The sequence below is a fragment of the Chlamydomonas reinhardtii genome, chromosome 1, assembly GCF_000002595.2.
Source record: "Chlamydomonas reinhardtii strain CC-503 cw92 mt+ chromosome 1, whole genome shotgun sequence".
Classification (NCBI taxonomy): domain Eukaryota; kingdom Viridiplantae; phylum Chlorophyta; class Chlorophyceae; order Chlamydomonadales; family Chlamydomonadaceae; genus Chlamydomonas; species Chlamydomonas reinhardtii.
The window spans coordinates 2,943,238-2,967,170 of record NC_057004.1 but is presented as its reverse complement, the minus strand read 5'-3'; the positions used below and the strand labels follow the sequence as shown (position 1 = coordinate 2,967,170).

General features: G+C 63.9%; 6 protein-coding genes across 6 annotated transcripts; 3 read left to right on the top strand and 3 right to left on the bottom strand.

Annotated features, from left to right (window-relative positions):
- Positions 1-2: 2 nt before the first annotated feature.
- CHLRE_01g018150v5 (uncharacterized protein) lies at positions 3-3,505 on the bottom strand. The gene is made up of 4 exons (XM_043058429.1): positions 3,093-3,505; positions 2,358-2,875; positions 2,040-2,153; positions 3-1,866 (listed from the first exon to the last, which is right to left on the bottom strand). Exons 1-4 carry the CDS (start codon positions 3,302-3,304, stop codon positions 1,772-1,774), a joined length of 939 nt encoding a protein of 312 aa, XP_042928343.1. The 5' UTR covers positions 3,305-3,505; the 3' UTR covers positions 3-1,771.
- A 139-nt stretch (positions 3,506-3,644) lies between these two features.
- Positions 3,645-6,870, top strand: CHLRE_01g018100v5 (uncharacterized protein). Its single transcript, XM_001689882.2, has 5 exons — positions 3,645-4,105; positions 4,437-4,567; positions 4,776-4,909; positions 5,115-5,257; positions 5,451-6,870. Exons 1-5 carry the CDS (start codon positions 3,887-3,889, stop codon positions 5,934-5,936), a joined length of 1,113 nt encoding a protein of 370 aa, XP_001689934.2. The 5' UTR covers positions 3,645-3,886; the 3' UTR covers positions 5,937-6,870.
- A 2-nt stretch (positions 6,871-6,872) lies between these two features.
- On the bottom strand, positions 6,873-8,794 carry CHLRE_01g018075v5 (uncharacterized protein). Its single transcript, XM_043058428.1, has 4 exons — positions 8,360-8,794; positions 8,074-8,240; positions 7,544-7,934; positions 6,873-7,346 (listed from the first exon to the last, which is right to left on the bottom strand). Exons 2-4 carry the CDS (start codon positions 8,163-8,165, stop codon positions 6,912-6,914), a joined length of 918 nt encoding a protein of 305 aa, XP_042928342.1. The 5' UTR covers positions 8,166-8,240; positions 8,360-8,794; the 3' UTR covers positions 6,873-6,911.
- Positions 8,795-8,852: 58 nt separating this feature from the next.
- CHLRE_01g018050v5 (uncharacterized protein) lies at positions 8,853-15,914 on the bottom strand. The gene is made up of 14 exons (XM_043058427.1): positions 15,250-15,914; positions 14,771-15,002; positions 14,296-14,565; positions 13,567-14,155; positions 13,229-13,360; positions 12,885-13,018; positions 12,641-12,758; positions 11,611-12,349; positions 11,268-11,472; positions 10,845-11,045; positions 10,507-10,645; positions 10,042-10,346; positions 9,697-9,883; positions 8,853-9,519 (listed from the first exon to the last, which is right to left on the bottom strand). Exons 1-14 carry the CDS (start codon positions 15,375-15,377, stop codon positions 9,296-9,298), a joined length of 3,603 nt encoding a protein of 1,200 aa, XP_042928341.1. The 5' UTR covers positions 15,378-15,914; the 3' UTR covers positions 8,853-9,295.
- Positions 15,915-16,014: 100 nt separating this feature from the next.
- CHLRE_01g018000v5 (uncharacterized protein) lies at positions 16,015-18,280 on the top strand. The gene is made up of 4 exons (XM_001689881.2): positions 16,015-16,389; positions 16,580-16,704; positions 17,099-17,208; positions 17,384-18,280. The coding sequence occupies exons 1-4, from the start codon at positions 16,275-16,277 to the stop codon at positions 17,406-17,408; spliced, it is 375 nt and encodes a 124-aa protein (XP_001689933.1). The 5' UTR covers positions 16,015-16,274; the 3' UTR covers positions 17,409-18,280.
- A 734-nt stretch (positions 18,281-19,014) lies between these two features.
- On the top strand, positions 19,015-23,930 carry CHLRE_01g017951v5 (uncharacterized protein). The gene is made up of 6 exons (XM_001689880.2): positions 19,015-19,303; positions 19,992-20,696; positions 20,986-21,095; positions 21,387-21,469; positions 21,638-21,982; positions 22,102-23,930. The coding sequence occupies exons 1-6, from the start codon at positions 19,242-19,244 to the stop codon at positions 23,278-23,280; spliced, it is 2,484 nt and encodes an 827-aa protein (XP_001689932.2). The 5' UTR covers positions 19,015-19,241; the 3' UTR covers positions 23,281-23,930.
- Positions 23,931-23,933: the final 3 nt, after the last annotated feature.

The following is a 23,933-nucleotide window of genomic DNA, read 5'->3' as shown; positions in this document are numbered from 1 at the left end:
CTTTCCAACCTGGCTTACATGCATGGAGCGCACCAGTTCCGGCCATCTCAGCGGTGCCTTACGCACGCCGTGCTGTTCTTTCTCTGCAGCTGACTGCCCAGTCCAACTTCACACACAACATCCGCGTGCGGCGAGATGAGCGGCACGCGCTGGTGACTCATGGCATCTACAGGTCAGTGTGGGCCCCCTGCCTAGTCGGCGCCGCATGTGTTGTTATCTACTCAAGCTAGCCACTCGTTGCACCTCAAATGCTACTTCTCCGAGTATCCGTATATTTCATGTTCAATATCTCATGTTGCCGCCCAGCCTGCACCACGCTATGCCCATTCGTCGCACGCAATACCTTCGTCGTGGCATCAGACAGCACACCGCCCAGCCCTGTCCCTTATCCAAGCTCTCACACGGTCCTCCTAGCGCTCTGGCCTCTATCATGTCTCTTGATGCGGTCCAAATGCCATCCCAAGTATCTAAACAATGCAGCACCTGCCCGCACACACTCGCAGGTATGTCCGGCACCCGGGCTACCTCGGCTGGTACATTTGGTGCGTTGGAACACAAGTCCTGCTCTGCAATCCCTTCAGCATCGTCGCATTTGCAATTGTGGTGAGTTCCGGCCTCAGAAACTATTCCCCGCCGTCACTGCCCAAGAGGCACAGTCTCGGCCTCAACTTATCGTTATCTGCAGGCCAGGCAAGTGCTCCAGACCGTGCGTGCAGCAATCCTGCACGCCGCAGCCCAGCACCACCCTGGCACAGGCAGGGCCCAGCAGTACCCGAACAACCCAAGTCTGTCAGCCAACTGCAAGCAAAAGGATCCAAACGTGTCATCGTGCACAACCACGTGGGTGTGCACTTGGGAATCAATAACAACAGCCACCCGGAACGTCCTCTGTGTTCCTTCCGGAGGGCTGTACTTGGCGCGATACCCCGAAATATGCCTTGACTTGCACGCCAATCTAAACCTGGCGGCTTTGCGCGTGCAACACGCCACCACGCGTGCGGGTGGTGCATGGAGCCGCCGGCACCATTTATACCTCAGCGGGATGCAACCTAGCCCAGCCCAACAGGCGCGGAAGCCAAAACGACATCACCACAACAGACTCGACCGCCAGTGACTCCAAATTGCTATCGCCAGTTGTCAAACCAACCTCCAAGATGCCATACTTCTCATGCGGAAACGCTGTGTCATTTTGGCCAACTCGCACAGAACAACAATACCCACTCACATTTCCGCTATCGCCAACGCTTTGCATCCCTGCCTAACGGCCTCCTTACCGCACGTTCCCCCGTCGCAACAGGCGTGGAGGTTCTTCCGGGAACGAATCGAATACGAGGAGTACTACCTGCGACGCTTCTTTGGATACCAGTACGAAGCCTACGCGGCCCGCACGCCCACGTGGCTCCCGTTCATACCCTGACAAACTACAGAGTTGCCGCTTGCTCAAGGCCACACTACCCTCCAGCGAGGAGAGGCCTCGCCCGCGTGAGCCGAGCATGACCAGGCTTGACCCGCGGAATGTGCTTAGCGCCTAGGCACACTGCCTGGACTGGCCAGGCAGCGGCACCAGCATCTCGAATGCGCGCTTCCCATACCAATGTCGATTGGACCATCCGTCCATATGCCACGGCTGCCGTGTAATCTACGCACTCTGCCTTAGACTCGTTGCACCTGCTGACGCGCAGTCCCCGCCGCGCCACGAGTGCCTGTTCCCCACAGCAAGTGCGCGCATAGCAGCCCTCGGGCAGTCCAGTGCGCCGCGGCGCCCACAGCATTACTGGGGCCCGGCACCGCCGGCAGGAGGGGTGGCGGCGGGCTGGTGCACGTAGTCGCTGCTGCGCAGGGGACCGACGCCACCGCATCCCAGGCCTGCATACAGGCACATAAAAACGCGACAGGCCAAGCACAGCATAGCGCTCAGTGTACGCCGTATAAGCAGCACACGCATCAGGCGCCACAGTATGACTTGAGTCAGAGCTAGACCACTAGGGGGGATGAAGCAAGGGCAACATGTTCCTGGTATTGCCTCTCGCGTCACCCACCCTCCGACACTTGCGCCATCGCCTCTCGCGCCCCAAAAAGGCGGCCCAGGAAGCCGGGCAGCTGCTTGCGGCGCTGCTGCTCCTCTGCCTCCCCTCGCCGCATCAACTGCAAGCCTGTGCACAAGCGGAGGCCAATGAGTCGGAGAGTCAGCAGGGCGTCGTGCCGGCATGACGTGTTGCGCGTTTGGTCGTTTGTCCTGCACGCCCATCCCGGCGCGTTGTGGCACAACTCGACCCGGCCTAGCACACATCCCGCGCGTTGCGGCACGGCTGGCCGCGTCAGTCAGCCCCGTGTCACGACCCGCCAGACGCGCTCACCATGCTGCGCCAGCTCACGCTGCATCTCGTCCGCGAACAGGAAAATATCGTCCATGGCCTGTCCCACCTGCGGCGTCAGCAGCAGGCCCCCGCCGCTTGTGCTACAGCTGCCGCTGCAGCTGCTGCCGGTGTTGCCGCTGCTGTTGAAGCCGCTGGTGCTACTAGAGCTGGCAGCAGCCGTGCTGGACATGTCACCGCTCTCGGCGCGCGCCCGCGCCCACCCCGCGCCTGCGCCCGCGTGGTTCCCAAGACCGCCATCGTCGGCATGCACGCGCCACGGGTGCGAGAAGCGCCCTGGGGAGGGCGGACGTTCCGCCTGCTGCTGAAGGGGCTGCTGCTGTGCGAGTTGCTGGTGCTGGTGCAGCACGGCGGCGTCGGCCCCGTCAGAGTTGCTGGCCGGGCTCTCCAGCTGGGGCGGGGTGAGTTCAAAGCGCGTGCTGGGCGTGGCCACGAGCGTGTGGCCGTCTAGAAGCGGCTCCCTCGTCTCAATGCTGGTCGTCGAGACCTTCTCAGGTTCCCTACAAGTGGGATACACATGTGTAGTACAGGCAGTGGCGCGCGTCAAGCGGGCAAAACACGTGGACGCCGGCGCCTGTGTGTGTTTGTGTGGGGGGGGTGGGGCTAGGGATCGGGTGGGTGGGGGCGGACCCGCACGTCCCAGGTCCCAGTCATCGTCCTGACCCCAACCGACAGCGATTATCGTTGTCGCACCTCCATGCTTTGCCCCCCGCTCACCGGTCCGTGCACAGCTTGAAGAGCTCCCTCCGCTCGTGGCAGTGCAAGAAAGTGCCTCGCTCGGTGCGGTCCAAGCGGCAATCCCGCGAGACATGAATAAAGTCCCGACAAGATGGAGGAACGCCGGCTGCGGAGTCTGCCCGTGCATTTGAGACCCACGCAGACCACCATGGCCCGCAGCTGGAGCCAGAGTTGTCACCGGCCGGCTGCATTTTTACTGAAGCTGCAATGTGACCGCGCGAGCGCTGCGCGTGACCGAGGCTGCGCCAGTGATAGCTACTTGAACGATTGACTACGTCAGAGCGTTGGGTTCCGGGTGATGCTTATGCTCGTTGTTTGTGCTGAAAAAGGGTTTTCCGCGGACGGATGCGGTGGGGAAGCAGTGTGCTTGTACTTGTTAGGCGATGCTGAACTACAGTACTTCGAGGCGCCTGAGCGCGCTGGGCACTTTCAGCCTACAACCGATCGCAGCCGAGCGATTGGGCCCGGCGCCGCTTCCTCCGGGTTTTGGCAACGCATTGCAGCTTTGTTTGACGTGACGTTTCATATTTTATTAGCTTAGAGGCGCCACGCGCGTCGACGGAGTTTTGGGGTTCGGGCATATATGCAAAACCTCGGCCTCCGAGCCTAGCCTTTTACCACCTCTAAGAACTTACCCCAACAATACTACACGAGGTTTGGTGTAGCTGAGCACACAACGACCGCCACACGCTGTGGGCCCGCCAAACGGCCCCCCCTGTGCCTGGGGACGCCTAGCAACACCCTTTTCTCAACACGCAACGTGCACGGGCAGGATGGCGAACCTTAGCCCCATAGTCTTCACGTGCGCCACGGTAGCTGCGGCGCTCACTCTACTGGTCGCACGCAAGTGGCAGCCCAGCGGTCCCGGCGCCGCCCGCGACTTCCGGGGTCTTCTTGTGCTGGCCCTCGCGTACTCCTCAGGCGTGGGGTACATGGTAGCTGCGGCTGCTAGCGACGTGCTGGCACGCAAGTCCACGCCATTAATGGGCAAGGTATGTGTGTATGTATAACGTGGGTGCAAGCAGACGTGGGGAACGCGGGGTTCTGAATGGCTCCGCCGGGCGGCCAGGGCTTGAAGTCGTCGACGGCGTCCCTCCCAGCGCGATGGTCGCAAGCAGGGGCAGCTCCACGCACTGTTGGTGGAATACTTTAAACCAATCCCAGCATATAACATACCGAATGGGGACAGGGGGTATGCCGGCACAGATTGGGCGTTCCGTGTGGCGTTCCGTGGACTAGGCGACCCACATCGGCTGCATCCACGCAGCACTCCACCAACCCCAAGCACGCCACCCGCAAACCCCAACCCGCGACACGGCACAGAACCTGGGCGGCTCCATTCACCCGCTGTCGTGGCTGCTGCTGCTGCCGTACCATGTGGGCCTGCGTGTGAAGCTGGGCGTGCAGCGGCTCGTGTCCAAGGAGCCTCTCTACAACCGCGTGCTGCCGGGCTGGTGAGCGAGCGGCTGGGGCATGAAGGGCGCGGGTGCAGCATTGCGCGATGGAGGGGTTGGTGCTGGGTGATTATGGTGATGGTGGTTTGGCTCCGGCCCACAATCGGCAGCCATGATGAGCAAACAGGAGCGGAACCCGGACCAGTCGCTGCCATGCTCCCCTGCCATGCTCCCCTGTCCCCCGTGTTCTTCCTGCATTCCTCGCCAGGTACATCGGGGGCTGGCCCTGGAGCGCAGGCGAGCTGCCTGCCGACAGCCCCTCCGTGCTGGACTGCACGTGCGAGCTGCCGCGCACCGCACACCGCCATCGCTACTGCTGCCTGCCCATCTGGGACACGCAAGGTACGGCACCTCAGCAATGCCTGCTGCCCCACACGCTGCAGGCCCTTGCCCGCCCTAACCAACCCGCATCTGGCAACCCGTCGCGTCGGCCCCCCGACACCACGTGGATGTGCGGTGTCGGGTCATGCGGGACTGTCTTGCCGTGCACGATTTGCACGGGTCGGCTAACACCTCCGGCGCACATGCCCCCGCCGCCGCCTTGCAGTGCCCACCACGCCGCAGCTTGAGCGCGGGGTGGCGTTCGCGGTTGCGGAGCGCGCGCTGGGCAAGTCCGTGTACGTGCACTGCGCCCACGGGCATGGCCGGTCGGCGCTGCTGCTCATTGCCTGCCTGCTGGAGGCCGGCCAGGTGGGCCACTGGGGCGCGGCAGCGGGGTGCGGCGGGGCGCGGCGGGGCGGGGGAGGCGGTGCGGGAGAAGCAGGGGGATGCAAGGGAGGCAGCCGCCGGTGTGCATGGGAACGGCCTGGTGGTGGTCTCGTGCGGCGCTGAGCGAGCAAGCAGTTAACGTGACGTGTTTGCCCCTGTCCTCTGCCGCCCGCAGGTGTCCAGCTGGGAGGAGGGCCTGGCGCTGCTGCAGTCGGTGCGGCCCAAGGTGAAGCTCAACGCCCGGCAGCAGGTGGCGCTAGAGGCGTGGGTGCAGCGCCGCCGTGGCGGCCTCCTGCAGATGCAGTCGCTGGGACAGACACTTGGCACAGGCCACAGCCACGGCGCAGCAGCAGCCACGGACGACGCCGCGGTTGCTGTGACAACGGCGGTGGAGCGGCCGGCTACGGCGGTGCACCGGTCCGGGCTGTCTGCGGGCAGCAGCGGCGGCAACAGCGGCAGTATGGTGCATCTGGTGGCGGAGGCGCTGGGCCCGGGTGGCGGCGCTGCTGCCAACAGCCATAGCCCGATGGCGCACACGCAAGGCCACGGCGCCTCGGCAGCGGCCGCCGCGGGCATGGGGTCGGGTACCAGCTCGGTGGGTGTGATGGCAGACGTGACCTTGACAAACGCTGACGAGTCCACCGGCAAGAAGCTGAGCTGAGCGTCTGCGGGCGCGGGCCAGGGGAGGAGAAGGGCTGGTCAAGAAGGTGGGAAACGTCGTGTCCTGCAGGTGATGAGCGCAAGCACTGGGTCACTAGGTGGAAACGTTGTGGCTGTGGGGGAATGGGACGCTGCCGAGTGAACGCGGTGCGCCGGCCTGCATGGCCCTTGGTGGTGACCAATGGCACATCAGCAGCTGAACACGAGCCATGATTCCACATTACATTGCATTCATACGAGCACAAAGGAAGCTCGGGTGCTACACGGGCCGTGAGCCGCTGTGCTTGCGCGCTTATCTATTGTGTCGGTGTGCTCAAGGTGAGCAGGTGTCAGCGGTTGGAGTGAAGGCTTGGAGCTGAAGGTTGGTATGAAGGCAGGCCATGCCATGGGGGCCACGCGCTGGCGCGTGCGGCCAACCGGTTGTTAAGTTACGGTCACATGCCAGGTCGTCAATATAATTGGCCTTACATCACTTCGGTCCATGCCGTAGGTCCAGGTCTGCGCTGCCTTGGCATGTTGCACAGTTAATCTGTACTGTGCGTCGAAGGCATGCAATACAGTTTGAACGGTTGGACCAAATGTCCCAGTGCCAACATGCCATGGGCACAGCACACGGATATCCAGAGATCTCAGCCATCTAGATGCAGGGCTGCAGACCTTAACTTCAAGCCGCACTCGGACAATGCGTGCTCACGCAGTTCGCGCAGGACAACGGACTTACGGACTCTTGCCCCGCCTTACGGGATGCGAGGGCCGGGATGATAACCATCACACTCGGGACTTTGCTTCTCATGCGTTCTCACCACCATCTGCTCTTGCTCGTACTGGGAATTCAGCAGCGCAGGACAAGGGACAACCCGTAGGCCAAACCGGCCAACACATAGCCGATGACCTGAGCCACTGCGGGTGGCACTGTGGCGCACGAATAGAGCCATCCATGCAACATGCACATCCTGGCCGGTGCTCGTCAACCGCCTCACGCATACGCGAGCCACATCGCTACTGTGAAGGCAGCCCAAAGCAGCCCTTTCGACCCGCCGCAGCGCGATAGTGCAACACCCGACGTCAGCTTAGACACGGGCTGCTGCGGCGAAGGCACGGCCACCACATCAGCCGATGCTGGCATCGGGGAGCTCGTGTTACCGCTGGCATGCAAACCGTCTGCCAGCGCCTCCGCTGCATCGCCACTACCACCACCACCACCACCGCTGTAGTCGTTGCCGGCTGAGCCCGTGCTGTTCCCGGTCGCGTTGCTGCGCGTCACGTTGATGTAGGAGAGCCCGGATGGCGGCATGAAGGCCGCCGCAGTGCCCGGCATGTACAGCAGGCGGGCCACTCGGGCATAGTTCACTTCCACAATGTGTGAGCTGACTGAGGCTACAAAGTACAAGAGCGAGGGCGCGTCCAGCGGCTGCGGGGCGGGGCAGGGCAGGCAGACAAGCGGACTGTGACTGATAGCTTGTGCCCTGAGCAATCAACCACGTACTGGACCAGGCACCTGCTGCGACAAGAAGGAAAAGTCCAATCAGCCCCATCGGCTCCCTGTCAGACCACCTAAGTAAGCCCCAAGCCCCAAGGCCCATCCCGCACGCCCAGCGGCCGCCTCACCAGCTGGGACCGGTAGTACGACGTGTCACCCGCGCCCGCCGCCCCGCCCTCCCACACGCCAGTCGCCTCCGCCGGCACGCCCAGCTCGCGCACCATGCCCAGCCCGAAGCAGCCCAGGCAGGCGCGGTACGGCGGCACACCATGGTACAGGTTGTGCAGGCACGTGGACAGGGCGGCCGTGCCCGGCCCCACGCACAGACCCGACGCCAGCAGCACTATGGCCGCGGGTGCTGCCCAATCCTCCCGGGCCCTAGCGCTGCTGAATGTGAGTCGCTCCGCGCTCAGCACCAGCCGGGACAAGGCGGCCCGGCTGCTGTTTAGGTTGGTGTACTCTATCGCCAGCACGTCCCCGGGGCCGAAGCTGATGCGCGTTCCGTTGAGTAAGCCGAGCCTGTGTGGTGGGGTGGTGTACGCCGTGGGGGTGGCCCGAGGTGGCAATGGCGTGTGAGTTGGGGATGTGGAATGTGGGGCACGAGGGGAAACCGCTGCGTTGCACGTGGTCAGTCAGCTGGGCACCCAGGCGCACGCACCCGCACACGTCCGGCAAGGGGTACTCGGCGTCACAGGGGAGGACCTGGGCGGCGGCGAGCCCCGGGTACGGCGGCAGGCGGGGGCAGAACATGGGCGGGGGCGACGGAGGTGGTGACGGAGTTTGGGGTAGCGATGGCGGCCATGGTGGCGTGTCCGGGGTCCCAGGCTGCGAGGGAGCATAGAGGCGGGTCCATTTGATGTGGAAGCTCGCCACAACGCCTTTGAACTTCTTGGGTGAGGTACAGTACGGGTGGCTATAAACGCCCAGCCTCGCCTGCCACTCACCGGTTCAGGGGGGGCGATGGGTGCGTCCGAGCCTTTGCTGCCAGGCCAGCTCACTGCCGAGCCCCCACGGCTCACCGCCAAGCCCCCATCGCTCACCGCCAAGCCCCCGCCGAGCCCCCGTCGATCCTCTGCGCTACCCCGCTGACATGATGATGCCAGATATATGCATATGCAGGTAAGCCACGTTCGCCTGGAACCTATGCGCGACACTGACATTTGGATTGCGTACAGCAGCAGCACATGGTGCCCGTAAGCCGCCCACTATCAGCTAACATAGCATATAGCCGTCAGCGAGTTGATAGTATACTGCACAGCGGCTGGAACTTAAGCACAAAATTGTTCGCGTCCAGGTTCGCGTCGGTCGTCAGCCAGCAACTTCTTAGTTCTTTGCTCAGTGGCAGCTTGCAAACGAGTATTTAAGCAGTTCAACGTTGTAGTCTTCGCGAGATGAGGTCGCTTTTCTGATGGCTTTCTTGTGCGGGCCCACCACGGCGATTCTCCGATTGCCCACGCGAATGCACCATCGGCCATGCACCCAGGGTCTGGCCCCTTCTCATTTCAGGTTGAGTATGTAGCTTGCCATGCACACTAGCATCTCACCCAACGTTCCCCGACGTGCTCACCACGCCTGTGCTCTTGGAGGCCACGAGGCGGTCCGAAGTCCCCGCTGTTAAGCTGCTCCTGGCCCAAGGCCAACCCACAGCAGCACACTGTAAATCCCTCGTAACGCGTACTCCCGTGCTGCTTCCCACTAACTCCTTGTATGACTCCCTTGCCCCTCCTAATTCGTCTCAATCTTAACCTGTCCACCACCTCGTGCCACCACCTCCTAGAAGGGCGACTGCCCTACACCGTCATCTGCTCTCGGCCAGCCTAGCAATCGCCACTGACGCGAACGCAAGCGGTATCGCGGCATCGCGGCCGCCAAAAACCTATTTAAATCACCTTCATGCCCACGTGGCGCACGTGCTTCATGCTGAAATACTGCATCACCGCCGCCAGCGCGCCCGCCGCGCCAAAGAAGCGCAGCGCCGGCACGTCCGCCATGGCTAGCGGCAGCAGGCACACCGGCGCCATCAGCAGCAGCGGCAGGCCCCAGGGCTTGGGACGCAGGGTCCACAGGTAGATCAGGAACACCACGTGGTGGGGAACAGCCAGCGCTGTCGGGGCGTGTGTTTGTGGTAGGGGGGGTTGCAAGGTTAAGCAGGGAGGAGGCAGACGCGGATGAGCCAGGTGCCTTGTCGCTTTATCGAAAGAGCACAACGCCTTTACACATCTTACGTGTAAAAGAGAAGCAAGGGCCAAACAGAAAACAACGCATCAACGCACGGACGTACCAGCTAGGCCCAGGTCCTTGGCCAGGTAAAGCGCCGGCGGCAGGCCGGACGCCGCCACCGCGCCGCTGGGCGTCAGCACGTCGCCCACCGCCACCAGCACTCCGGAGCCCAGCAGGTAGGCGCTGACAGCCAGGAAGGGCGGGCAGTAGCGCTGCCGCTCCGTCAGGCCGGGCAGGATGAGCGGGTCCTGCGGGCGCGGGCGGCGGAAGGGTATGTGGCAGGGCGGCGCGCGCCAAGAGTTGCGGAGGACCAACTATGCAGATTGGAGAGCGCGCCCTTTCATCATGCAGCGCCCAATTTCTCAGTGGGTCCCCAAGCATCACCGCACCCGGCGGCGGCACGTACCTGGCTGAGCAGCAGCAGGATGGGCGCCAGCATGAAGATGCCCTCGGGCGCCCCCACGCCGCCGTTGAGGAAGCCGTTGAGCGCCACGCCCAGCGCCACCGCCGTCAGCGTCAGCAGGTTGCCCAGCGTTGGCACCCACGCCAGTCCCTCTGCCGCCAGCCGCTGCAGCGCCAGTGCGCCGGCGCCCTCCAGCTTGAGCATGGCGCAGTAGTTGGCGAACACGGAGGAGGGAACCACGCCGCACAGCAGGTCGGAGGGCGAGATGCCGAAAGAGGCGTTGGCGGAACCGCCGCCGTTGGCGTTGTCTGCGCGACGGGTAGGCGCCGTAGGTTGGGTTAGTGACGGGAATGGCAGCGAGTTGGATTGAGGAGTCGTGCTCAGTAGTGATGCAAGACAGCAACCTTGGTGGATTCGGGGTGGGGTGAAAGATGGGCACAGCCGAAGTGCGGTGCGGCGCGCACTCACCGCGGCCATGCATGGCGGCTGCGCGGCGGCGCAGCGCGGACGTCATCTTGAGCTTGAGCGCGAACGCCATGAGCAGCGCGTGCGAGGCCACCACCGCCAGCAGCGAGGCCTTGGTGGCGCGGTAGATCTCGCGCTCAACCTGACAGGGCAAAGCGACACGGGCCGTTTAGATACACGTTACCGGCCGTCTTTATGTCAGCTAGGCAGGTACAGTCTTCAGTACCGGTACTGAATTGCCACGAACAAGGCACGGTATGGACTAGCAGCAGGTATCGCATACGGCAGCACAAGGTGCGGAGGTGCAAGCTGCGGGCCCTGGCTCTGGCCCCCGAACGCACCTGCACCTTGCTGTCCGGGAACAGGCGGCTGTTGGCCCGGTCCGCCGACACCGGCAGCTCGGCGTGCAACAGCAGCGCCAGGCCGCTACAGGTGCCCCACAGGATACCCAGAGCCGGCAGCGCCACCGGCCCGCCGGCCTTGGGCAGCGACAGCAGCACCACGAAGATGACGGCCACGACGGTGGCAGCGGTCACCAGCAGCTGCAGCGGCACCATACGCAACCGGACGTCAGGCACGTGCTCCGCCCGGCGCTGCGTCACTACACCAGGGAGCTACCACCGCAATAAGCCGACACGACAGCCAGCCGCAAGCTGCAGGCCCGTTCTGCTTGGAATTTTCGTCCACGTTCCGTAGACTGGGCATTTCGTTGGCAACCCAGCCCAAGCCTAACCCACGGCGCGCCAGCCGCTGCCCTCACTCACCTGCAGCGGGATCTGGTCCGGCAGCAGCTCCAGTGCGGTGTAGCCGCCCACCAGCAGACCCGCCACCGCGCCGAACGCCAGCCGCCCGCTGACGCCGGCGCGGCTGGGGCTTCGCTGCGGCACCATGGCGCCCGGGTTGCCGCCGCCGGTGGTGGCCATGCCCGCCACCACCGCCGCGATGAGCAGCCAGCGCGGCCAGTGCTCCCTGTCCGCGACCCAGGCCAGGCACGCAGTGGGTGGCATAAGCCGAAACAATTCATCCTGCACCATGCACACCGTGTTCCCAGAGTGCAGAGATCCCGGAACCCACGCATACGTGCATGCACTGCAAGCGGCTGCGCACCTGCGACTGAGGCCGCGGCCCCAGATCTCCACGTCTTCGGCGCTGTGCATGGGCACGTGCCGCTCGTCCCACAGCCGCGGGCACAGCGACAGCGACAGCGGCATGGGCGGGCAGCGCGCGCCACCGGCCAGTGGCAGCGGCGGCTCCATCAGCACCAGCAGCATGCCGATGAGCGCGAGCCCCACCGCCCAGCGCGCCAGCACGCCCTGCCCCGCGTAGCAGTGCGTCACCAGCGGCACCAGGCAGCCCGCCAGCGTGAGCGCCAGGCACCCCAGCAGCAGCCCCTCGGTGGGGCGCGCCGAGATGAGGAACTGCACCACATCGAACACGGCGAACCGCGCCAGCGCCACACACACCGCCACCGACAGCACATGCGCCAGGCCCTGCCACGGCGCCAGCCGCAGCCGCCGCGGCCGGCTGGGCGCGGATGCCGGCGGCACCGGCGAGCCCGGCGGGCCGGCGGGCACAGAGGCCACGGCCAGCAGCGCGCCGGCGCCTGCGGCGCCGGCGGGCGTGTTGTGCAGCCATGACGAGCCGTGGAAGAAGTAGGGGGCGATGGTGGCGGCCAGCAGCAGCGCGGCGGGCAGCACCAGTTGTGCCTCTGGAATGACCAGCATGGAGGCCTTGGCGGCGTACAGCGAGTGCAGCAGCCAGGAGGCCAGCGGCGTGAGGCGGCCCTGGCCCGTCAACAGCCGCGCCGCGGCCAGGCCCACCAGCGTCGTGGCCAGCACCAGCCAGCCTGCAGCAGGCGGAGGGACGGGAGGGGGCACATCGGACACGGCGGGACAAACACCGTGAGCAGAGGCGCGCGGCTTGCTGGGTGCGGTATAAGGTAAGATGAAGGAGGACGCAACGATTCTTGCGACCAGCGGACAGGGCGGGACAGGCACGGTACGCAGAGGCAAGCGGCTGGTCGGGTACGGCGTAGGCAACAGGGGGACACCAGACTGCATGCGTAATGCGCCCACTTCGGAGGGTTGGACCTAGTGTGTGCGTGCAGGCACACAGGGCAGGGGGCAGGCGGGCTCACCCGGGTACATGGGCTCCGGCGCGCCCTCCTCGTGCCCCGCCGCGTACAGCTTCTCCTCCATGAGGCTGATCAGCACCGCCTGCGCCACCAGCAGTCCGCCGATGACGTGCGCATTGGCCTGCGGCAGAGGAGGGGTCCGCAAAGGCGAGACGGGGTGAGAAGCCACTGAAGCACCATCAAGCACACCTGTACATGGCGCCTCTGCAACCACGAGAGGATTGCGCGGCAGGCGCTCAGGTCTTACCCTGGCCACGACCAGGCCGGGAACGGTGAGCGCCGGCACCAGCGCCGCCACTGCCAGCTTGCACAGCGTGTGCAGCCGCATGCCCGACACCAGGATGTCCAGGAACCAGAAGTGCTGCCGCATGAACCACAGGCCTGTGAAGGACCAGGCAGGAAACGGGCGAGGCGGGGCGCTCAGTGGCGCTCAGTGGCAGAGCCAGTGGGCGTATGGCGCAGGCCTCTGGCCCATGTGCCGGTGGCGAGCTCCTCCAGCGGACCCTCTGCTGCTGCAGCTGCTGCTGATGTTGCTGTGGCTCAAATGCAGCACACCATGCATTAGTTACACGGTATCCGCACCGCACTCACCGGTAAGGAAGGCGCCAACCACGAACACCATGTACTCTCGCAGGCTGCGGCTCTCATAGAACAGCGACAGCCCGCACGCCGCCAGCAGCGGCGCCGGCAGCCAGTGGAAGGGGATGCCGGCGGCCAGGGCGCCTGCATGCACATCGGCAGGCACCACGACGCGTTGGACACCTCACCGCTTGACGCAGGGTGCCAGCCTGGCCACCTTGCATCCCCAGTCCGCCCACAAGCCCCATACGCATGCACCCCATACCAGCGCACCCCATCCGAGTGCACACCATCCAACCTGCCACTCGCCGCCCCGTAGTCGCTCCCCCTCCAAAAGACCCGCCCCTCACCCGCGGTGGTGCACAGCAGCAGGAAGCTGCCTGCCACCGTCACGTCCACACTGCCGCCCAGCGCGCCCGTCACGTGCATCAGCCCGACCACCGCGCAGCCGAACAGCGCAAACGTGACCGCCACCCAGTTCCAGGGCGGCGGCAGCTGGATGTACTGCCCGAAGCCGTGGAACACCACGCGACCCTCGAAGCCCACCAGCGCCACCAGCAGCGCCACTGCCAGCAGCGTCTTCCGCAGGAAACCAGCCAGGCTGGAGGAGGGCGTGATGGAGATGTAGGGCAGGCAGGAGATAGAGGTGGGGGCGCCGAAGGCGCCGGAGCCGGCGTTCACGGGCGACGCCGGCGCGGGCTCGAGCCACCACATGCCGCCGGGCAGCAGCGTGAGCAGCAGCGGCATGCCGCCGGACAGGAGCAGCATGGAGTAGACGTGCACGTGCAGCGACAGCACCACCCAGTGCACGGCGGCGTAGGTGACAGCGGGCAGCAGCGCCACCAGCGCCGCCATCAGCAGCCCGTCGCCGCGCGTCTGCACCACCGCCTCGGGGCCCACCGCAGGGCCGCCGCCCAGGCCAGCGGGACCGGCCTTGACCTGCAATCACCCAGTACGGGTCAGGTCTAAAACGAGTCAGCATTGCGGCGGAGCCGGTGGCGCTTGCATAGCATAGCACTGCTGCCCGCTGCTGAGACCGCTTCGCGCCCCCCCAAAGGCAGCGCATGGCCTTAACGCACGTTGTAGAAGGACGATATGAGCGGCCGGCCCAGCAGGTAGTACAGCCCCGTCAGCAGCACTGCCAGGTAGTACGGCACGTCGCTGTACGGCACGAACGTGGCCAGGCCTAGGCTGTGCATGACCGCCGCCAGCGGCAGCGAGGCCGTCAGCACGCAGCGCTCAAAGTAGATGGCGGCGGCGGGGTACTGCATCTGCAGCCACTTGAACTGCAGGCTGGCCCACATGCCCGTCAACACCGTCAGCGCGATGGTGGAGAACAGCATGAACACCTGCGGCAGGGCGGGTGGGCGCGAGGGGCCGAAGGCGGGGAAGCAGGGGGTGGGGAGGTCGCAAGGGTAGAGAAATGAGGGCACAGCTGGAAGCCCCGACAGGTCAGGTACACTTACGCCGCGTCGCCCTACAGTCGACGCCTCGGCCCGTCTTCCCAACTGTCTCCGCCCCTACAGCGCCCTGCCTCGCAGCGCCACCTCGCACCTGCAGCCCCACGGGCGCGTCCGAGGTGGCCAGCAGCGCCACTGTGAAGCTGACGTTGGTGGCGGCCAGCGTGAGCCAGGCGCAGGTGAAGGCGCCCTCGCGGTACTGCAGCGCGTCCATGAGGTACACCACCATGGCGCCCACCGTGAGGCAGGCCAGCACGCTGGCGCCGCCCACCGCCGCCACCGTCAGCAGGCAGGGCAGCAGCGCCGCCGCCACCCGCCCGTTGTACCTGCGTGGTGTTTCCCAGGGGAGGGATGGTGGGTTGTTCGGAGGATGGGAGTGGGTTGGGTTGAGGAGGCGCGGGCGGGGGCGGGGGTCGACGGGTGGTGCTACAGGAGCCGACCAGATGCAGCATCCCAGGCGCTTGACCAGAATTGTGGCTATGCAGGTGCCTGTCTCTGTATAGGTTCCTATACATCTAAGGTGGATGCGGGATAGCCCCCCAAAAAGCTTAACACTCCAAACTGCACACCCACTTGAAGTCAGCTGGGGTAAAGCGTGTAGTGGAGCTGCGGGCGCCAGTGCCCGGATTAAACGAGAAAGCTGGCGCCGGCACCGGTGCAACATTGCCGGCGGGCATACTGTAGTATGACGCGGCCGCCATGATTAAGACTGGGGCGTCAAGTCAGATGGGGCTCCTTGACGCGAGAGCGCTCGCCCACCCGCGTGTGTGTGTGGGCAGTTGCAGCGCTGCGCCCCGGCTCAACTCCTGATGGATGGATGCACAGACGTGTAGGCTATTGCTGAGCCCTTAGGCTTGCCAGGCAATACGCGCGAATAGCTGCTGAGATCGGAATACTTCGCGGGTGGCAATTCGGAATGACACGGTAGGTTTCCGCCAAGCCCGAATACCGGTGCTGGTGCTTCTCCAAAGCTCGCAGCAGAAACGATCACCGCGAACGAACAGGCCAGCTTAGGGTATTTTCCTGAGTCGGATGTTGCTCTGTGAGCCCACCTAGATACAGCATGCTTGCTATCTAGGTAATGATGCCAATCAGATTCAATGATCTTCGTAGCGAACAGCGAGGCAAAAGAAAGGCAGTTGAGTGCTTGCTACGTATTAGCCCTGACAGCTAGTCATTGTCTTACTAGGTGCCTTTAACCTACAGTTGTACGTGTTCAGCATTGTTGTCGGTAGGGAAAGTTGCCAATTACCGCTTTGGGGTCGATTGTGCCAATGAACTTGCCATGTTTGGCACATTCAAAGTAAATTTGGTAAAGACAATCATCTGCAACTGTTCGCAACGTTTATGCTGCTGCTTAGCTTTGGGACAAGCTTGTTTCAGAGCTTGTTTAGACCCCGCTGAAGCTGCTCTATTGTAAGCCAGCGCCTTGAGCTTCACTGGGAGTATATAGTGCTTGCATACACGAAACACGTATAGCGCTGTGAATTTGCCGAGGCCGACAGCCGCCAACTCACATTCGCTTGCTCGAGGGGCGCCTGGGGGCAGCGCCCCAAGCTGAATTGCCTGCCTAAGCGTTGAGCAGAGACCCTGTGAAGATGTCGTCGGACAAGGACTGGATGTTCTGCCCCACGTCGGGGTACCTGCTGCACCTCGACCCCAAGCGGCAAGTGGCCGCTTGCCCCGTGTCGGGCTACGAGCGCAGCCTGGCGGGTAAGCGAGGCGGCCTTATATTCGGGGTAGAGCGCACCACTGGATTATCGGGGCCAGGTTACGCGGGGACCACTGAGCTTCGTGGGCCGGCAATAATTCCAACACCAGCGTGTGCTGGGCCCGTCACGCTGGACACTTGCCTCAGTCCCAAGCCTAGCCCCACTCTTGGATTGTCTGTCATCTTTCGCAGAGTTATCATCCGTGAAAGTGGTTCTACGCACGGACATGGAGGACTACCGGCGCCGTTTTGCGCTTGAGCCGCTGGTGAAGAGCGTGGAGGATGAGGAGCTGCTGAAGGGCCGCAAGCGCGCCACGGTACGGGATGGGGGCGTGAGGGGCAGAAAACGCGCGCTGGAGGCACAGTAGTCATGGTGGCCTTAGGTAGTCAGGCAGGATTCGCCGCACTTGAAAGCATTCGGGTGCCTGGGTGAGGCCGTGTCCGGGGCAGGGCAAGGCAGCCTGGACAACACGTAGGGCTGGAGTAGCCGAGTAGGTGGTCTGCGCCTGACACTTCTTGAATACTCCAGAGGTGGGAAGCGCTGACATGCCTGAAATGTGACGGCCATATGGTACGGCCGGCCAGTGGGATAGTCCTCCAACGTATGGCTTTGTGAGGTTGTGAATTGTGCAGAGCAGCTTAGCTCTCTGGCCCAGTGCGCACACCCACAACCATGCCGCCATCATCAATGCTCGCTAACGCTCGCTGCAGGTGGACGAGCCCTGCCCCAAGTGCAACCACCGTCAGCTGGAGTACTACACCATGCAGCTGCGCTCGGCGGATGAGGGCCAGACCGTCTTCTACGAGTGCAAGAACTGCGGGTACGTGGCGCGAAGGAGAAGGGCAAGAAGGAGTGTCATTTCTCGAGGGTCATCACTCTGGCTGATGATGTGGGCGCTTGCGTGCTGGATCCTGCCAGGCTGCCTTGCAATTCTGGTGGGGCTCGGTCGCTGATACGCTGCCGCACCTTGCTGCATTTTGGTCACTGCGCTGCAGGCATAAGTATTCTCAGAACACGTGAGAGCGCGGCACTGCCACGGTCAACCTTGTCAGTATACTGGCTGGCGCGCTGCGTGCCTGCGCACATGCATGCGTGCAGTGAGGAGTGGGCCATCGGCTGCCTTGCGTGGCGGTCGTGCAGCCTACGTGTTGCGTTATTTGACGGAAAGGAGCACCCCTGGATGACGATGCTCAAGTTGGACGTTCCGCTCGGGTCGGTCGGGTGTGAAGCCGCATGACATGAGACACGATGTATAAGCTGGTATGGTGACAGCGACACGTTGATGACGGGATGGACTGCTGATGTATGCCATTTGGGCCAGCTGTAGGAGTGAATTTCCCTCTTCCCACGCGGTACCAAGCTTGGACCAGCACAACATTAGGGTCTGCGATTGATGCATCAGCAGTAGCGTACATCATCCGCGGCCTTTTCAGGTTAGCGGGGCCCTCGCCCCCCCCGGCAGTCCAGGCGCCGCGCCCACCGGGTACTGGCGTAACTAGTGTAACTAGTGTACGGATGTGTATGCCAATGCAAGCCTGCTCGTTTGTTGTGCGAGCTGGAGTTGCAGGCAGGCGGTCAATGTCAAGGCTTGATTGGGCGGTGCTCGGGGGAGCGGGCGGTGCTCGGGGCAGCGGGCGTGAGGACGGATAAGAGTTAATGACGAGTTGGGCAGGAGCTGAATACGGTAGGAGCCCCAGAGCATGCGCACGAGACAAGCAATGCTCCTTACGGTATGCCCATGTCTGCTGTCAACTCGCGCGGCTACATAGGCAGCTGTGAGGATTGTGTGTGTCGCTCTAGGCGCATCAGCGTCTGAAATGGCAACCGTGGCCGTGGACGCCTGGACGGTTCGTCACAACCGTCAGCATGGTACTACGTAACGAGCGATGCGGAATTCAACTTGATGGAGTGAACAGATGCAACGGACTAGAGCTGCACTGCAGGACTGCTGTTGCTGCAGGGCATGGCGCACGGGCACGGATCGGGATGCCCATCGCGGGCGGCCGCCTGGGCGGCTTGACAGCGGAGCGTGCGCAGCGCGACTGGTGTCGAAGACCAAACGTCGCGCGGTTGCCCCGGCACCCCTTCGCGCAAAGACGCAGCCTTGGTGCGCTTTCAAACAACGCTCGCATTTGACCACTGCTTGCGACGTCGTGCGGGGAGCAGCGGAGCCTGACGCGCGGCCAATGATTCGTTGCAGGTGGCTGCGTGGCGAGCAGCGACGGTCCAACTTCAGCCCGCCATATGCCGTCAAACCCACAGCCCAGCTGAGTGTGCACAGGTTGCTGCATGCCGCATTCACCAAACCCCTGAGCACTGCAATATTGCTGCCTGGCTGTGGGAGGGCCTCGCGACCAAGCGTGCGACACTTTGAGTGTGCGGGTGAAGAATTGCACCGGGGACATGGCGCGAACACCCCTCCGTGGCACCCCAACTAAGTCCCATCCGTCGGCGCCTTTCGAGCCATAGCTTCACTAAGATGGGTTTGCAGGTGCTTGGCGCCCAGCAAACGCATCGCCAGCGGTGCGGTGAACGCGAGTGAACGCCGGGACGGTCCCAGCAGGACCCTGCAACATAAATCCTACTCTAAGGTTGCACTACTATGTAATTTTACATGGGTTTAGAACTAAACATGGCTTCGCCTGGGTGCATGGCCCAAGTCGTACACCTGTGACCGATTCTCCACAAGGGCCGCGCTGGCTCCCCTATGTAGTTGAAGAAACACAGATACGTCTCAACTATAGCTTACATTGCGCCAAGCCTCTGTTTGTGCTCTTGCTGGACACCCCATACCCGCCTTCTGCGGCGTCAGTGTAGGCCTGGACATTAGGCTGGGCTGGCCCTAGGATAGCTATGTCTACTAGCTGGACGGCGCGGGCAAGCCGGAGGAGCGGGCTGGAGAGCTCTGTGACCAGGTCAGGAGAGGCGCATCGGGAGCGGGCTCAGCGTCGCGCCGGGGGGCCTGGAAGGGGCCTTATGCAATATAGAAGACAGATAATGGAGCACAGGGAGGTTGTCTGGATACTCTCAGGCCTTGTTGCGTGCAAACGTCCGGTGAGGGCCGCCCCGATTGAGCTCCGCGCTAGCTCGCCCGGGAGCCCTCCAGCCCGGCTCGGCAGCCCATTGAATAGGGTTAAAGTTCTTTGAGGGCACTAGCGTGTCGAGCATGACACAACTTGCGGGCGGGAGGGGCTCGGCGAGCCGGTCGCGACTGAAGGTGGTTGCGGTCGCGGAGGGCGGGAGAGCGGATTTCGTCGCACAGGGGCGCGCTCCAGCTGCACTGCCACCTCATAGTGGCTATATATGAAGCAAGGCACTCATTGGCTGCGGCACAGCGCGTAAAGTGAGCTGTGGGCGTCGGAAGGGCGCACCGATTTGACCCCTCCCAACCACCTGGGCCCCCAAACCGAGCAGCGCAGTCTCCGCGCTTCGGCCATATCGGAGCCCCGACGCGCGCCAAAAGGGCCCCTTACAATATTGGCTTGTCGTCTGAAGCGCAGGGGCGGCCTCGAGGCCCCCCGCGAGCGCGTTCTGGGCCGTTTTCTGAAACACGAAATTTGGCCCCAACCACCTGAAATTGTCGGTCCGCCTTCCTCACCGCAGAAGGCGCTCCGACCTGCGCTCGCTGCCGCCAGAGCTTCTACAGAGCATACTGGCATTAGTTGCGGACGGCGCGCCCGGCGCCCTTGCGATTCTGCGCGGGGTAGACACGCAATGGATGGCGCTCGCGTCCGAGCTCGCAACCAGCCTCCGAGTCCCGCCCACCGCCGCGCCCTTCGACCTCGCGGCGCGTCTTCCTCACGTCTCCAGCCTAGCAATTGTCTCTGACGAGCGCCAGCCGGCCTGTGCCTCCGAACTCGCGGCGCTGCTGGCCCAACTGGCGGGTCTGCCCGCCCTTCGCCACCTCACCGCGACCGACCTGCCTGCCGAGGCCGCGCAGGCGCTGTCCGGGGTTGTCGCGCTGAGCCGCCTCACCTGCCTCGACATCTCCCGCTCCGACCTGCCCTCTGGAGAGCTCCCCGCGCCGCTGCTGCAGCTGCCGGCGCTGCAGGTGCTGCGTGCGGCCGAGTGCGGTCTGGGTCCTCGCCTGGCCGCCTCGGACGACTGCTTGCTTGGCCTGGCGCGCAGCCTACGCTCCCTGGACGTCAGCGGCAACAAGCTGCTGGCGCTGCCGCCCAGCCTGTCCGCACTCAGCGCCCTCACCTGCCTCAACGCAGCGGGCAACAAGCTGCAGGCCGGCGGCGAGGCGCTGCCAGGACTGGAGGCGCTGGCCGCACTCGCCGAGCTGGACATCAGCGGAAACCAGGGGTGAGAGCCGGGGCGGAGCGGAGGTGGTCGCACCCTGCAAAAATGGGCTGGACACCGTGGTTCTTGCCTCTCCAAATAATGGTGTCACACGCTTTACGTGCCGCCAAACCGCGAGCTACTTGAGCTTTGAAGGACGCCTTGGGAATGCCCTTCTGGATGCGAGCAAGCGAGGGCCCTGCTGGTGCCGCCCCTGATACTGCACGACCCGATCCGCCCGCCGCCGCCTGCTCTTGCCCACGCTTATCCCCCTTCCCCTTCTCGTCCTATCTACCGTATCTATCCCTGTCAGTCTGGAGCTACTGCCGCCGGGTTTGTTTGCCGCGAGTGGTTTAACTCGGCTGGATGCGGCGGACTGCGACTTGGCGGCGCTGGACGGCGAGCAGCTGGCGCGGCTGAGCGGTAGGCAGTGCGGATGGGAGACTGGCAGTTGCGACCCGTTTTTGTAGGAGGTGCAATCAAGCATTACGGGGTCAATCTTAGACTCATTTCTGCATGCTACGATTCTGCAAAGCTGGACGATGGGCACTGCTGCGTGTTGACGGTTACCAGTACGCGTAACTGTACAGCCGTACGACACCGGTGGTCTTCCGACACTTTCCGCCGGACTTGACACCCTGCCTTTCCTTTAACCTCCACGCTTCTGTCCCTTATGTTACATCGTTTTGGTGCCGCATTAATGCTTTCTCACAGGCCTGCAGCAGCTGAGCCTCAGCGGCAACTGGCGACTTGGCGCGTGCCCCGCTGAGGTGTACGAGCTCCGCAGCCTCACACAGGTGCGCCCGCTGTTTTCAAATCGGCTGGCATTACACCCTTGCGCCCCAAACTTAACGACTCGTTGGCGTGTGCAATTAGTTTGCGTTGGCTTGCATGGCGGTCAAGGTCATTGTTCAAACACACCGTTCCCACACACACGCTCCACTCCCCATCTCGCCCCTCCGCAGCTTGACCTGTCCGGCTGCGGCCTCAGTGGCCTGCCCGAGTCGCTTGGCGCCGCCACGCAGCTGCAGCAGCTGGCCCTCTCCTCCAACGACCTGCAGCAGCTGCCGGCCTGCCTTGCGCGCCTGACGCGGCTGCGCAACCTGGCCATCGACTACAACAGCCTGTGCTCGCTGCCGGTCTGGCTGTCGTGCCTCACACAGCTCACGTCGCTGGACGCGGCAGGCAACGAGCTCACAGACCTGCCGCCGCAGATGGCGCCCGCGCTGGGCGGCTTGCGGCTGCTGACGCTTGGGAGCAACGCGTTGCAGACGCTGCCTGCCTGCGTGATGCAGTTGTCGGGGCTGCAGGTGCGGGGGCGTATGGGTGCTGTGCGTGTTGAGGGGACGGGAGAGTCAGGGGCGCCCATACCGCTATCACCGCAGTCGCAACATCATACTCTAAGTGTCATGTGCATCCGTACGCACAGGAATTGGACCTATCCTGCAACCAGCTGTCAAACTTCCCCGTCGCCCTATTCGGCACAAGCCAGCAGCATCCGCCTTGCGCTGCGGGGGCTGCGGCGGCAATGTCGTCGCTGCCGCGCCTCGACTTCCTGTCCATCGCCGGAAACCGCCTGAGCTCGCTGCCCGCGGGCCTGGCCGCGCGCCTGCCACGTCTGACGTGGCTGGACGTCAGCGACAACCGCCTCACAGCATTGCCGGCGGCCCTGGCGGCGCTCACCGGTCTGCAGGTGGTCAAGCTCAAAGGCAACTGCCTGCTGTCGCCTCGGCCACCCGCGTTTAAGCGGTGGCTCGCAAGGCTGCGGAGCTGCAGGCGAGCGGCGGCAGCGGCGGCAGCGGCGGCGGCGGCAGGCGGTGCAGCGGGCACTGCGCCACTGAACGCTGGCGGGTGCCCTTCATCGTCTGCAGCAGCAGTAGCCAGTGGGCAGGCAGGGCCCAGTGGGCGTGCAGCCGCCATGACAGCGGCAGGGGCAGGGGCGACGGCAGCTGGCGCATGGAAGTCTCGTGCGGCGTTGGCACCAGCGCACCTTGACAGCGACGGCGGAGACGGAGAGGAGGACTGGATGGACACGGAAAGCGGCTCCGGAGGCAGCAGCAGCGCGGATGAGGACGACTTGGGAGAGGACGGCAGAGAAGAGGCGCCGGCCACACAAGCACCAATAGGCGGGCCGTGGGTGGCTGCGCCAGCGGTGTTGACAGCTCCAGCCCTTGCGGCTGGCGGCGCGGCGGGTGCGGGTGGCGTGGAGGTCATAGAGCTTGCGTCCGATTCGGATTCTGACAGCGAGGCCGGGGACGACGGCGACGGCGAGGGGGATGCGGACGTGGCCTGGGAGGATGACGAGAGCGGTGAGGGCATTGAGGCGGGTGACGCAGAGGAGGAAGTGGAGGAAGAAGGGGAGGGCAGCGAGGAGGGGAGTGAGGCCGGTGACGACGGCATGAGCGACGATGAGGAGGCTGAGGAGGAGGAGCACGACGGGGAGGAGGGGGCCGCCGCGGCAGCGGATGATCTCGGGGCCGAGGGTTGGGAGCTGGAGCAGGGGCAAGATGTGGAGGAGGAAGCAGAGGAGGAGCTGGAGGAGGTCCGCCGACCCAGGCCGGGTGACGTGGACTGGCCGTGGAGCGGGTGGGAGGAGGTGCAGGCTTGAGCGGTTGAACCTGACCCGCTTACTGCGCGCAAAAACACGTGTTGTTTCAGTATCCGGGACCTACGGGCGGCGCTGCAGGCGCCAAACTGCTTGTACCATAACGGTGGTTACTATGTAGCATGTACAGTAATGTCAGGAGAGTGAGGAGCAGCGGGCACGTGAACGGCAGGAGTAATCTTGTATGATGGCATGTGCTAGGCAGTGACAGCATTTGAGTGTGAGTGGTTGACTTGGGACTGGGGAAGATTATGGCGGTTGTCCACCTGCTGAACGCTGGTGGAGGCATTAGCTGCAGGTACGACGGGGTTGCCGACGCTTACATGTTTTAGAGACAAGCGTTTCCATCAACCATGCATTTTGGTACCGTGCAATGTGCGCGCGGCGGCTCTGCTGTCGTAGGGGATAGCGAGATACCTGCTGCTGCAGCACAGTTGTAATGCCCCTGGACAGTGTACCTTGGCAGCTTCGGCGGACGTCCGTTATGACGTTTGGTATCCGCACTTCAATGACTGTCTGTACGGACCAACTACGGTCTCAAACGTCTCAACGTTGCCCTGGGAAGCTGGGAAGTTGGCTGCAAGGAGGCGTTTCCGTTTCCTCAGCTCTGCGGTAGTAGGTCAGTGCGGAGCTTCCCCGTCCTTCAACCTTGCGCT